At 41.7% G+C, this 14,863-nt stretch overlaps 1 protein-coding gene across 5 annotated transcripts in view; it reads left to right on the top strand.

The window, feature by feature from the left end:
- Positions 1-14,863, top strand: part of plxnb2a.1 (plexin b2a, tandem duplicate 1) — a 225,747-nt gene that overhangs the window by 148,379 nt on the left and 62,505 nt on the right. For all 5 annotated transcript variants that reach the window (XM_040035794.1, XM_040035799.1, XM_040035798.1 and 2 more), the window contains 3 exons: positions 11,191-11,708; positions 13,437-13,763; positions 14,060-14,198. In XM_040035794.1, the coding sequence (XP_039891728.1) occupies positions 11,196-11,708; positions 13,437-13,763; positions 14,060-14,198 (979 nt within the window). In that variant the 5' untranslated portion in view covers positions 11,191-11,195. The remainder of the gene's footprint in view (positions 1-11,190; positions 11,709-13,436; positions 13,764-14,059; positions 14,199-14,863) is intronic.

The raw sequence follows: 14,863 nt of genomic DNA, 5'->3' as shown, positions 1-14,863 counted from the left end.
GGAGGAGTCTGTGGAACTTTGTGAAAGGAGTCTGATATAGGTCGATTTCTACAATGACTGCTATAGTGAGGTGAGTTGTTGAGAATATCCTGACGTTTTCTGTCCGTTAGTGCTGTTGTTAGCTGCTATTAGCTGCTGTTAGCATTAATGAACCGGTCCTTAAAGTGGATCTAACATGGTTGGCCTCAGACACTCAGTGAATAAACTGTTGTATGATATAACGATATAATCAAACCTTTTATTAGTAGGAAAGGGGGAAGTTTAGGACACTCTATCCTAACATTTTTGGCATAATGTTAGCTTATAACCAGCTGCTGTCATTTAGTTGGCTTCTCATCTCTCCAGAGACAAGACGGTGTCATGTGTAGTCTGGTGACGGTAAGCAATTGCGACAGTCTTGGGAATAAGTAAGCATGTCTGTGCACGTTTTTGTTTGTTTGAGCCCTGATTTTGCTTCGAGAAAGGACACTTGAGCTGATTAAGACGAATGATATTTTGTTAAGATGCCATTTCTGTATATGGAGGTTGTGGCGTTGTTTATGATCGCAGCATCTCCAGCCATGACCGTTTTGGTCAGCAGGAGGTCGCGCGCGCGCGCACACACACACACACACACACACACACACACACACACACACATTCTTGCACATGTATACAGGTGTTTACACATACACACACATGGGGGGTTTTACGGTGGGAGGTGCTTTTGCTGTGATGTGTATTGTGTGAACTGTTTTTCCCAATAAAAGGCAGCGAGCGGAGGCCGGAGTCGGGGTCATTTTGTGTTAGGATTCGAAGTGCGTTCCTGAGATACTGACGAGGCCTCCCTTGCGCAAGTAAATCGATCGACCGCTGTTGCCTTGTTTTTTCCTTCATGATAATAAGTCTCTAAGCGGGACATGTGGAAACACAGACCCAACAACTGTCCAATATGAACAAGGTATTGGCTGGAAGGAAAAGCTCCCTTTTAACAGAACCAAACTTGGGAAGGGTCGGCCATTTTCTGTAACGAGCTGGAAGATGAGGGAGAGAGAAGAGAAAAGCTTAGACTACAAACTAGAAACAGAGCTGAACTACAAGAGATTCTAAACAATAATATGATAGACGAATAATCGTTACAGTGCATTGACTACACTTCTTCCTGTTGTCATATTTGTCATTTAAGCAATAAGATATTTCAGTATGTGTCAGTACTGAGTGTTTTTCTTTGCAGTGAACCAGTTAATAGAGGCGTGCTCATTCGTGAGGCTCGCCTTCCTGTATCTGACTGCCTATCATTTTTGTGGCCTCACAGTCGGTCGTCTGTGTCTTTTATCACTCCTCTGACAGTCTGTCTTTTGTCTCTGCCCCGACACTGTTTGTTTCTGCTGTCTGTGTCACTGCCCTGCTGAGACGTTACCAAGTGGTACTACACAGACAAGAGCGTGTGTAGCTGTAACACACTCAGCCTGCTTAATAACTGCTGACCCCTCCGACCTTCCATCATAAGACTAATCCTCATCTCAAAGGTCACGTCATTAGAGGGTGTTATCCTGTCATGCTATAATGTCCACTTTAAGATTAATATAGAACACGGGCAGTAGTTTAATATGCATCCTCGAAGCTTTAATTAACTCATTTTGTTGCTGAGCAGATTATTTTCCCAGTGTCCTTTTTTTTTTATTCCCCACCAATTGTATCCTTTGGTCAGTTCATCACTCACAATGTCTTGGAGGTTTCTCTTTTGGAATGATTATTTAACAGTTTTGCCTCTTCAAATGCTTTTAAAAACATTTCGAACGTGTCTTTGTGCATCCCATAGATAAGCAGCACTTACCTTAGCACCAGAGTTAACATATTGTTCAGTTTGCAGGAAACGTGTGCAACATTGCATGCTTATTTAGTTTTGCTGATACATTTCATCAAACTGTCATAGATTAAAATGTTAGACATGAAAATGCTAAAACTAGATTTTTCCAGAGACTGTTATTATTTTTAGATAAGCTTTAGTCAGCTTTAGTAACCTTTCCTTGCAATTTTGTGGACATATGGAGGTTACTGTTGTCAAGGGGTTTTACTTGAGTGTTTATGGACAAGAACCTAGCAATTCCACTTGTATCTCATGTTTAACAGCAAAGCTGCAATTTGAACGTCTTATAAGACACATGCAAAAAGTTTTTAACCTCCTTCCCTCAAAAGTGTTCTGTTTTGGGGGTTTTCTTGCAATAAAAAAGGGCAAAGAATGTCTGCAGACACAAGAGTCTGGAACAAAGTAATGCCTTTTAGATTTCCAAAGTTTTGGTTTAAAAAAATGTACTTCACTCTCTTTTAACTTTGATTTTGGTCTGCATCAAGTGGAAACCTTCAAGGCTGAAAAATGATGCGAAAATGAAAGTGCTACAAATTGCACTTCCTCTTATGGCCACTTGAGGGTGGAGAATCCATCCTCATAGACTCTGTGCAGCCTGCCACAAAAAAATGCTTTTGGTCTGTAGGGATAGTTTCCACAGAACTGTACAATGGCTGAATATTTGATGGTGTGCAGACACGGGGATCTGGAGCTTATTTTGACCTTTCTATCATGGTTGAAGCTTTTCTACCTAAGTTTCTTACCGGGCACTAGTTAGCAGATATTTGTGTCTTTGTATCACCTGTACAGTTTATGAATGGAGCTTGCTAGCATTAGGTGATGACTCAGCACTCAATCCTCTCCTCCAAATAGGAATCCAAAAAACTCACATGGCGTCAAGCAAACAGCTGCAAAATGTGGTGTCCAAAACCAGTGGGTGGCTACATCGATCTTTTATATACAGGTATAAGTTGGGGTAAAATATAGTGACTATGAAGCGAAACAGTCATTAGTTAAAGCCCACCAGTGTTTTGAAGGTTAGCTGGAAGTGAGCTCTCCCTTCAGCGTTTTATATTTACTGCACATTTTATGTCGTGTCTATAAGTTTCCCTCTGGTATAGTGACATATTTTCTTTTTCAAACCCATCTTTCTGGGATGACTCGGACGTCTAGGCAGCATATGTGGTGCTAATACAGCAATACTCTCCATTGCTTTCAGTACACCTGGCGCCTCCTCAAGAGCCTCTTCAAAAGCAACTCTGATACCTCTGCATCCTCTCGGTCTCTGTTTGTATCTCTGCAGTATAAATTGTATGATGTAGCTGTGGACTCTGGGAATGGTAAAGGTGTGTGTGTGTGTGTGTGTGTGTTGGTGATAGATGAGGTATAGCGACTGTGTGTGTTCTATCCTCTTCGGTCTTTTAGTTTTATGCTTACTTTGTCTCAGCCATGCTCTCCTTCAGGCTTCTTCATTACCACCAATAAGAACTCCATTTCCCCCGGGCTCCGCCAATCATAGCACTCATATCCCCTCTAGGCCCGGCCAATCAGCTCCAATGTTCCTGCGGCCCAATGTCATGAATGGCTAATGTCGCCCAGCAGTGGGCATGAATGTAAATGAGACCACATTGGGGTGTTTTGAAATCGGAGAAGATTCCTCTCATAAACAAGAAAACGATTCTGCTGGTACCATAACTTTCCAGCACACTAATGTGAAAGTAAGATGGAAAAAGATAAGGTGTCATTTGATACTGCAGATATCCAGCCAAGTTAAGAGCCATGTCTAAATGTCAGCCCCACACCTGAGGAACATATAGAATGAAGGATGGATCTCGGTACAGTAGCAGGGATCCACTAATGCAGGTAGAAAAGGTGATAAATTGCTGCTTTTCTGGAATCACCTAATGTATATTAACAAGAGGAAATAGTGACTGGGTATCATGATATGTGCAAAATACATACACTGAATAACAGTGCTATTTTTCAGCTCTTTTACAGCTGACTTGATAAACAGTTCTGGGAATCTGAGATTCTTCTATTCCTGGAGAAAGGTGCAGCATATTTGAAAAGGTTTCCATCCCAACTGGGCTCTGACTCGGAGATCCAACATCTGTAAAATATTACAAGAGCTCAGCCAATGTTGGTTTGGATTTCTGCACATTTATACGGGACTTAAAGGTGGATAACTTCATCTAAAATGAGTTATTTTTACATTCTCTGGAAATTCCTGGCATTTTCAGTGATATTCCATCAACACAACCCATCAGGATCAGTTGAACCTCTTAGCTTATGAAAACAGTTATATAATTCTTCTGGAGAGAGTTTGATCATTTTCAGACAGTGAAGCCGATTTTTGACCTTGTCAAAATGTCTATGGTTTATTGCCCCAAGCAATCATTGTACTTACTTTACAGTCTTTAGCTCCAAGCTAGCTAGCGATGACTTCATGGACTGTTTCTCTGTGGGTTTTTCTCAACCTGTAGCTAAACTTAACACTTGTTTCTTATCTTCACCTTAGCTCCCGGGCAAGTCAGATTCATTAGGCCAAGCAGCAGATTTAAATGTTTTCAGCTTGGCAGCCCTCTCAATCATACCAGCTTGGTTTGTGGGCAGTCAGGGCAACTCTAGAACTGGCTTGTCTGAACATAACTTAAGACTTGGGATGTGTCCAAAATAATGCAGAACCCTGTATTATACACAGATGGTATAGTTTAAAAGCAACCCTGTGATGAAGATCAAATTCTTTAACAATTTCTGAACTAAAGTTTTTAAGGAGCCACAAAACACATTTAAGCCTAATAAAGAAGGTGGCGCAACCGGCAATAAGCTATTTATGATTTTTTTTGGTGACTTTGACAATTTAATTTCTAAATTCTTGTGGATGATTTGTAAAAAAATAAATAATAAAATAAATAAAAATGGGACAATTAAGTGTCCTAGCTCATAAACGGGTCTTTCAGGAAGTTATTACATACCTAAGCACGGCTGGTCTTTTACTGAAAATAACTCGAGTCATCTAGGATTCTTGTCAAAGCCACAGAGAGCCACCAGAGACAGGAAAAAGGGGCCATGTTTTGGCTCATCAGCCACAGGTTTGCAGCCCTTTTTCTTCACTTTTATTTTAGCAGTGCTGGTGGCTTGGGTGTTTCAGATTATTTTGCCAGATTTACAAAAAAATGAGCCTTCTTTCAGCTGCTTTGTCATCTTGCACTGAGTACAATTAGCTCTGGTTAAATTGCCTTTACACTGTTTAATAGAACTTTTGCAGCATTGCAACATTTCAGAGAAAAACCTAAAACAAAACTTAAGACTGGACGATCGGGTGTCTCTCCAAGAATGTTATACAATGTTCTTGGATCACAAACTTAATGGAAACCAGACTGTCACATATTAAATGTTTTTTGAGGTGAAATGTTAGCCAGGCACAAACCACATGTGGACAGACAGGCAGGTTAAAGTACAAACACTCAGTGAGAAAGACAAACTGACAGACAGAGCCATAGATGGCGTTTCAGACCAGGTTAATCCCTCGGGATCTCGTGTGTCAGAACACCGGTTTTGTTTGAACTCGTTCCCGCGGGTAAAGATGTAAAGACAGAGAGCGGGAGAGTGAAACAATGTGAATTATAAAGAGCAGCTAGAAAGAGAAAAGCTTAGAGAGGTTAGACAGAAGGAGAAAATCAGTCAGGCTTTATTCCCCTGGCTGGAGCTTCGGCAGACATTCCTGGATTTAGTTTCACTCCAAACTTTTTAGCAGAGGGGTCAGTGCTCAAGACTTTTACAAAGTATGCACCCAGGATTTTAATGAGTCACATACTGCTGTTCGCTTGCCTATTAGTGTGTATGTGTGTGTCCTGGTCTTCGATTTTTATCACTGCATTTGCATTTAATCCCATTGTTGGTAATTCCAGTTTTCACTCTAATGCAGTGCTGGTACTACAACGGAGGCAGTTGTAATACTAAATTTAAGCAGACCTTTTACTGAATACATTAATTCCTGAATTCTGTTAACCCAGATATGTCAAACCTATAATCTGACTCCCAACAGATGGATACAGGCGTGCTACAGATGGAAATAAATGAGTGGAGGAACGTGAGGAGGGCTGATGCTTTTGCACAGGTGCACTGCATAAAACAATCAGCCAGTTAGCATCCTTCTCACAAGGGCTGCATCTAACAATGGTTTTCATCCTCAATTAACTGGGTGATTATTTTCTCAGTTAATCATTGTCTATAACACATTAAAAGAATGGCTTTAAATGCTTGAAGTTACCGAGACCCAAGGTGCTGTGTTCAGGTTCTTTTGCAGTGGTGATTAGACAGAAGGGGGAAGTTGGTGAAACCAGATTTGATATGAAAAATTACTGCTGGGGTCAGTATTACTTATCTAAACAATGGACCTAATCACTGTATGTCCCCTGATTGTGATTAGCCCAGACAAGTTTATTGCCAAATGTGTAATTTTAGTGTCATTTAGCTCATTTTGCAGTTTCTTTGCCTGCAACCTAAATGTGTCATCGCTCTAATCAGGATCATTTTTGGCTACCATGTGCATACAGTGGAATATTTAGCATCTAAAGAGCCAGATATTTTCCTCAGCAGTTGGTCAAGACCAAAAATTGAGTTTTAAGATGGCCCATGTTGTAATATGTCTTTTTAGCATGTTTCTGTTGCCTTGGAGACCAGGTTCACTAGATGTCATATGCAGAAACATTTAAAGTAATAAGCTGAATGTCAAGGACAACAAAGATGATCACAGAGTCCAAAATTCAGTGTATTCAGGGCAGATATGATGACTTCTTCATGGTATACTGGATAAAACTGTCAGCCACATGAGAGTAATCTGACTATTATCATTCCCAGGTATTGCTGTTTATTCAGTGAAGTACACACGTGATGTGTCAAACGCCACGTCTCACTCCTATTTTATCTCCTATGTGTTTAAATATGATGTAAACCCATTTGAAAAATTGAGCTTAAAAGAACCCAGTGAGTTTAAATATGACACAATGTTAAAAATTCATAACCTTAAACAAATAAGTCATTAGTTCCTAAAGATGAATAACCACAGACACAGGTTTATGTATATAAAATACAACTGAATTTAACTGAATGAGTGAGTTGAGCTGTGTTGGGCAAAATGTGGCCTGAGGCCTGGAACCCATCCGCCTCTGTCCGTCCCACAGGGCCAGGAATGAGATAAAGTCGAGTCTGTCAGGGGTGCGTTTCATCTGTGACACATGCTGTGCATGATATCAGATAATTTGCAACATTTAAGCTAATTTATATGATGCCATTGAGTTATTTCTTCAGGTAATATTTTCACTGAGTTAAGTGAGTTGTCCGTTTCCGCACTTTGTCTAAGCCCTCTGTGTCTCAAATCTCCTGTGGTCACTAGGTACAGAGGTACTTCCTCACCCTCAGACTGGTTGGCGAGTGGTTGCTGGCTGTCGCTGAGTGAAATCAGTTTTAACAAGGGTGCGACCCCATTAACCTCCTTCTTGCCAATTGCTGTGGCTGCTAGCAGACTGCTGTGGTCACTCATAGTTTGTATGAACGTCGCCGAGTGGTAGCAAAACTAAAACCTGCTCATTTGCCTACCAGTTTTTGTCTCGTTTACACAATTTTTACTGAATCATTCAGTAGGAATGAGGAAGCAGTGAGCATCCTTTTCAGTTTTCAGCTTTGTCAGTTCCCTCCGTTCAACAGTAACCATGCTTTAAAACATCTTTAAAAATAGGCTGTCAACACTGATCTTTATGAATATGTGTTTTTATTGTGGTCCGCTTTAAATGTAAAGAGAAGCTTTTCACCCAAGACAACTACACATCTAAAAGTCAAGCTGGTTCTCACAAGAACAAGAGCAGACGCACAGAAACACACACACACACAGTTTATTCCTGAGCTGACACCAGTCAGGGTTAAAGAACCAGAGCAGGAGGATGAAAGAGAGGAAATACTGCAGAGAGAAAAGAAAGGGGCAAGATGGCTGGCAGAGCACAGAGTCGGCTCCTGAGTGGAGCCAGAGATGATGATTTTTTTTTTTTCTCCTTTGATGTGGCAGATGCACACATCCATCACAGGCCTTCTGAGCGAGAGGAGAAGGTGAATATACCTGTCGTCTTTATCCCTTCTTACAGAGCTGGGCACCTTGGAGATGTGAAATTTAATGAGAGAGGCGGCCACATGACAGCGACACAGAGGCAGCGTTAACGTGGGAGCAAAGGCTGGTAAAAACACAGAGGAGTAGGTGTTGACCCGCACCCTCATTTGGCAGTTTAACCACATTCGCTAACAAGCACATTTTAAAGGCTCAAAGCAGAAGTAGGAGGGATAAGAAGCTTGTTTATAGTTCACTGTAGAATTTAACCTTTTGACTATTGTAGAGCTGAAAGTGCTGCATAATAATCAGCCCTTAAGTTTGCATCTCTTTAAATGTGTGAAAACTGAGAATAATGATGTCCAGCCAAATTAAATCTGCCAGTCAGGCGGCAGTGCAATCTTTTCATTTTAACAAACAACCTTTATAAAGCTCAACCAAACTTTGGCCTTCTTTTTCTGAGCTTTTTTTCTTCTACTCCTTATGTTTGTTTTGGTACAAGAACAACGGGAGACTTCATGCATCCAGGGTACAGGACTCTGGTTTTGAATACTTCCATGTGCCTGTTTTCTTACATGTCCCTGACTTTGGCCAATGACAGGTATTTTCAGTATCAGTTATTTGATTATTAAGAGGCAGTAAATTACTAAGGTTACTGTGCGTATTCAGAATCTGCATAGACGATAGCGACTTGTCTGCAGACGCTTGCCACCTTCTTACTGTGGGTTAGCTCTGGTTGATTACCAGGACTGTGAAAAGCCCGGATGCAAACGGAAATGGGAGGACCCTCCGACTACTATGGCTACTATAGTTACTATATGTCATCTTAACGTTTAATGGCCCTTAGTGGCCATCTGAAGAAGTGCATGTGGTCTGAGGGTGTCAACATCTTGTGGTGGAGGAACTTGTGTTACCCTGGAAACACAGAAAAACTGAGTATTTTAAGCCAAATCTTTACTTTTCTTAACACTATCCCTTTATTTTTAGCACCTGAACCAGAGCAAGTGAGAGTAAATGCCTGTGCCACCCTCGCCTCCCTCTCCAAACCCAGATATGATGATTTAGTTTGAGGACTTGTTGAAATATTCACAAAAAAAAGGGTTTCAAACCTTTGGTAAGCACTGTTCTCGAGTAGCTCTGTGTGTGTGTATGTGTGTGTGTTCCCAGCGTTTTCTCCTCTCTAGCACTTCTCTAAACTCTGCACTGCAGCCATTAGACTACCTGACTCTTGATATCTGAGGACGGGTAATTTGGGAGAGCAGGTGGGTAGCGAGATAAGTCTTTTCACGCTAATAAATCCCTTTGCAGTGAACCGACCTGAAGTGAATTCAATTAGCAGGGAGCAGAAACACAGGGGATGCACCAGTCAATTGAACACCAATCAGAACTATCTGATTCCTGCTGTAAAAGCAGCAGTTGGTCAGTAAAATACCAGATAATGAAAGCAAAAAATAAATAACCATGATGCGACACTAAGCGTTTTGATTTATGTGAGCAGGGAGGCAGAGACGAGGCCTCGTTAATTAGAAAGATTTTCGTGAGATGCCCGCTAACATTCAGAAGGAAGAAAGTGATGAAAATGATTTCAGCTGATGTGAAGCAGTTGTGGAGAACCTGAAGTTGCACCTCTGGACATCTGCACAGGGTTAGCGCAGAAAGACGTTACAGTGAGTGTGGTGTTGCTGAAAACTAGAGCCTTGTTTTACAGCCACAGGCCACAGCTATAATTAAACACACCCATCTAGACTAATGGAAGGAGAATCTCAGTGTGTCAGACAACTAATTGCTACACTCAGTCTCTCTTTCTCACACACACACACACACACACACACACACACACACACACACACACACACTTCTTTTGTCTTTGCTAATCTAATCTGGCTCAGCAACTCTCACTTTGAGTTCGTTACCTCCACCTTCTCCTCCTCCTCCCCCACCCCTCTCCTCTTCCTCCAGTAAAGGATGTTCTGGGTTTAATGAGAAGCTCCTCATTATTTCTTTGCATCTCTCTTTGCTCTCAGCGTTCATTCTTTTCTCCTTGAGTTTGTGCTGCTGTTGGTGCTGCTCTGCAATGTCAGAGTGCCGTTAAAGACTCTGCTTTGTTTAGAGGACAAGCACTATTCCCAGTGTTTCCACGGTTTCAAGTTCACTGGGTTCGTTGTCAGCAATGTTTGTTGGAGAAAGACAGTTGAACAGGGCTTTTATGAAGCGGTCTTAAATAATATTTAATATCACAAAAATGAAAAATCTTGATATCTTTTTGTTCAGATAAACATCCATGTCCAAAGATATTCCATAAATAAATGGAAAATTGTTACTCAAAGTGGAGTTAAATAACCTGCCAATTCACTGGTTATCAGTCGGCTGACTATCGGCTCAATTCAGTTCCAGTCCTAACACTGAGGTCAAGGTCCTGTGTTTGAATCCATCGGCCATGTAGAGCCTGCATGTTTCCCCCACCCCTGTGCACGCATGAGCTCCCTGGGCACCGCGACCATCACCACAGTCCAAAGACATGCATGCTAGTTTAAGCCATGATTATAACTTGGCTCTCCATGTAAAAACATGAAACTATAATGAAAAATCAGTGTGCAGGTAAAATCTGGGTTTAAAAAAAAGCTGCTTTTGCCTGGTGTAAATATTGCATGCAGTTGATAATAATGGAGATGGAGAAGCAGCAGTCAGGAGTGATGGAGTGAGTGGGGGGCAGTGCTAATTACCCTATTCAGGAGTCTGACGGCTTGTGGGTAGAAGCTATTTGTGAGAGTTTTTTGTGCTTGGTTTCAGACTTGTGTAGTGCTTACCTGAGGGCAGAAGTGTGAAAAGGTTTCTCTTTGTTTGCTGCCAGGCTGTCTTGTTATCACTCATCAGTCCTTCCAGGCATTTCGTTGTGTCCTCCACACATTTTCGAGTGTTTTTTGGATTTTGCCATTTGCCTGCTTCTTGCCTTCACCTTTCTGTGTTTGACCCCAGCATTGATTAAAGATTTTATTTTGGACTTTTAACCCTGCCTCTATTTGTCCAGCGCTTTTGGCCTACCTGTGACATTTTAGTGAGAGCGTTAAAAGCCAGGTCAAAAGAATCATCTATGAGGTGTTTGTTGATCAGAGTGTTGTGATTTAAGTATAAAAATATATAAATTGTTGTTGGACCCTTTAAAACTTGGCTGGCAATATTTACTTTATGAATTTAAGCTAAAAAAAATCAGGAAAAATGACCATTTGAAATAAATGTTTTCTGTCTCCTGTTTTCGTCCCAGACACGATGGAGCGGTGGTGGGGGTGGTGTTTTGCCCTAGTCTTCGTGGCAGCTCTTTGCTACAGGCCCTCCCACGGTGAGAACGCAGTGTTCTCATCCGAAACTTTGATAAACAACGTGGTGGCTGATCCCCACACGGGCCGTCTGTACGTCGGCGCCGTTAACGCAATATACCAGCTGAACTCTGACCTTAACCTCGAATTCCAAGCCAAAACGGGCCCGAAGAAGGACAACCGGCAGTGCACGCCGCCCGTCAACGACGCCTGCGAGGAGGCCGTGGAAACCAACAACCACAACAAGCTGCTGCTGGTGCACGGGACCAAAGACGTGCTGGTGGTGTGCGGCAGCCTCTTCAGAGGCATCTGCTCGCTGCGCAACCTGAGCAAGGTGGACCACCAGCTGTACTTCAGCGACAACAAAGGGGAGAAGTCATACGTGGCGAGCGCCGAGGAGAGCGTCTCTGTGGTGGGAGTGATGTCGTATTTCACAGAGGACAAAGACAACTTGACAGTGTTTCTGGTGAGGACGGAAAAACACACATTCGCGCACACAAATGGAAAGTTCAAATTATTTCCTGCAGTAAATAAAAAATAATAATTCAGATGATCTTCACCATCTGTGATACTGTGTGAGCAAACACAATAAAAATGCAATTTGTAGAGAAATTAAATTGGCAGCCATATGGGAAATGAGCTCTCTTGTCAGTTATCTTTAAGTGTTTTTCGTTTTATTTATACAGCGTCGGAGAATTGGCCTTTAAAAGATGGTTTATGATGTTATGTCTTCCACTGAGTTTTCCCTTCTATTCCAAACATGCATATAGACGCTTTTAATGGTTCTTCTAATCAAATCAAATATATTTTTCCCCTCTCGACGGCTCTGTTTGCTGGAGTGAGAGGAGAATGGGTTGTATTTCTCAGCAGAAGGATGCACTTTAAATGCATTTAGCAATATATTTTCATCCTATAAAGGAGAATGTGTGGTTGATGTGCACATCCAGTGGACACAAACAAAGAAGTGCATTCAAATACTCTCCACTTGATGAATATAGGTCTGGTATTCACTTTCTTTGGCTTCTTGTTGCTCCATCCTCCTCACGAGCCAGCTGCTTGATCCATTGTTAAGGTAAATCTACTGTTAAGTGCAGGTTCTCAGAGTCACAAAGAGCAAACTGTAAGTAAAAATGCAAATAAATCAACTGCTTAATGTTTCCTGCGCCTTTTTTTTCCTTCACTGCATGAATTTATGGGCCATGCCACACCAGCATGAAGATGGTTAAAGCGAGGAGCCACGTCGATGCCTTTCTTTGATTTATGAATGTAGCATTTTTTGTGGAATGTGAAGAAAATACATGTTTTTTGAAACTGGGCTTATTTTTCTTAAGATATTTCAGGCTCTTCACCATCTGTTCTGTAAATGGATGGTTCATTATATGTTCCAGGCATAAATCTGGATACATTAAGAAAAACTAATTTTAAAAAATGAGTGGTGGGGGCTGCCATGTTGGAATTTCTTAAATTCAGCAAAGTAGTGAAGTGAGATGTTTTCATACTGGCCTAGAGACCGGTTGACAACCTCCAGCTGCTAGGGAAAAATGTGTTTTCCAAAGGTTGCTGCCTGCCACTGGGTAAAATTGGTCATAAAGAGTTATACTTAGGATTGCTTTGGTTGTTAGCAGATTGCTGTGGTTGCGTGTGATTTGCATGGAAGATGCCACCATGTCTGCAAACACTCGCCATTTACTCTCTGAGCTGTAGTGAAGCTTAAAATGCAAACCAGAAAGGGACAGTGTGTCAAGGTAAAAGTTGTCTTACAGCAACAGTAACACAGTTCATAACGGCTAACTTTTACTTCACAGGGGATTCTGGTGTGCATTGAATTTTTCACTGTTTTACTACTGCTTGGCGAGTAGCTGGCGAGGTTTGCAGTCCAGTCTTCCATGCCAACTTCCAGGTGTTTGGAACCAAAGTAATAACAACAGTTTTCGAACAGGACCCTGTTTATGACCAATTTTCTTGCTAGCAACCTTCAGCAACCTCTCGACTGAAAGGTCAAGACTGTTGGTTTTTGGTGGAGACTGGTCTCTAAGCCTGCATGAATGGGGTTTTAGATATCAGTGTCACCTCAAGCAACTGGTTGGGATTACTCATTTTTACTTAGCTACCAGTGGTTGCCAGGCAGTTGCCAACTGGTCTCAAGACCTATGCAACGAAACCCTAAATGAATCTGTCACCTCTTTTATCTCAGGTTGCCAAAGGGTACGGCAGCCACGACAGCACCAAGCTGATCTCCACGCGAATCCTCCAGGACCATCGCGATTGGGTGGTTTTTGACAGCATCATTGAGGCCTCTGCGGTCCAGGCGAATCCCTTCGTCCTGTTGTACCTGCACGACTTCCGCTTTGCCTTCAAAGACCGCGGCTTTGTGTACTTCCTGTTCTCCCGTACGCTCGGGGTGCAGGACACCAAGAACTTCACCTTCATCTCAAGGATGTGCGAGAACGATCACTTTTATTACTCCTACACTGAGCTACAGCTGAACTGTAGCGCTACCAACAAGTACAACAAAGTTCAGGTAATGATTGTGCACTTTGCAGACACAGAAATAAGCTGCCAGAAATTCAGTATAACTCTCAGCAGTGACTCAGAAAAACGCATTTTATGTTTGGATGAGTTTGCTTTGAATTGAATCCTTCTCAGGAGTGTCTCGGTCCTGACCTCTAAAAATTAAAAAAAATAAATTTAACATGCTCTTGCACTGGAAGTAGATTCCATTTATGCAGCGTTCACTTTCTCTGTATCGCAGATAAACACATATTTTTAGACAAAGCACCAAACATTCAGCATTTTTATCTTTTCCTCCTCTCCCAGGCTGCTTATGTAGCAACTCCGGGGAAAGCTTTGGCTCAGAGTATGACCAGCTCTAGCCAGTACGGAACAGTTTCAGCCTCTGACAAGGTGCTCTTTGTCACCTTTACTTCTGATGAAGACCCGTCCACTTCAGCCATGTGTGAGTGTCAGCTTGGGAATAAACTTTATAAAGATTCTTTCCAGCAGATCTTTGCAAAGTGAGACAGCACCTGAACAATACAAGCATAGCTCTGGATTTTTATTTACTATATCAGATGATCTTTATCAGCTAAAATGTTTAAAGATCCAACTACATTCTTGGCCTGAAACCTCAACTGTAAGCTTTTAAGGTACTCTGACAATAACAGCTGGGCAAATTTGATTCTGTAATATAACCGATGGCTTTTACTCGATTGAACCAGAGGAATGTTTCGTGTTTAAGCCACTAAACGCCGACCTATGAGTCATTCATGCATAAAAGAGATACCAAATTCAAGGGATAAACCAGTGTTGTGTCTACGCATAACAGACAACTCTGCAAAGAAAAGATTTTAAGTTGGGAAAAAATCCTAAAGATGTAACAGTTTGACAGACATAAAGTAGTAGTTTCCCACCAACAAGCTGGTTCACATGGAGACAAAGAGGCCCTGGTATGGATTGGAGCTGCATGTCTTCCATGTTGAAGGCATCTCACTGGCACGAGCTTCATTTTTAAATTTCAAGAAAGTTTTCCTAAAAGTTCAGGCTGTGCTGATGAATAAATATATTAAAATTAAACAAACAGTGACTTTCAACTCCTTAGTATTGTATAAATGTTTTGCCATA

Source organism: Simochromis diagramma, unplaced genomic scaffold (assembly GCF_900408965.1).
Source record: "Simochromis diagramma unplaced genomic scaffold, fSimDia1.1 OVJJ01000816.1, whole genome shotgun sequence".
NCBI classification, from domain to species: Eukaryota; Metazoa; Chordata; class Actinopteri; order Cichliformes; family Cichlidae; genus Simochromis; species Simochromis diagramma.
The sequence above is the reverse complement of the archived record's forward strand: the minus strand, read 5'-3'. Positions and strand labels throughout refer to the sequence as shown.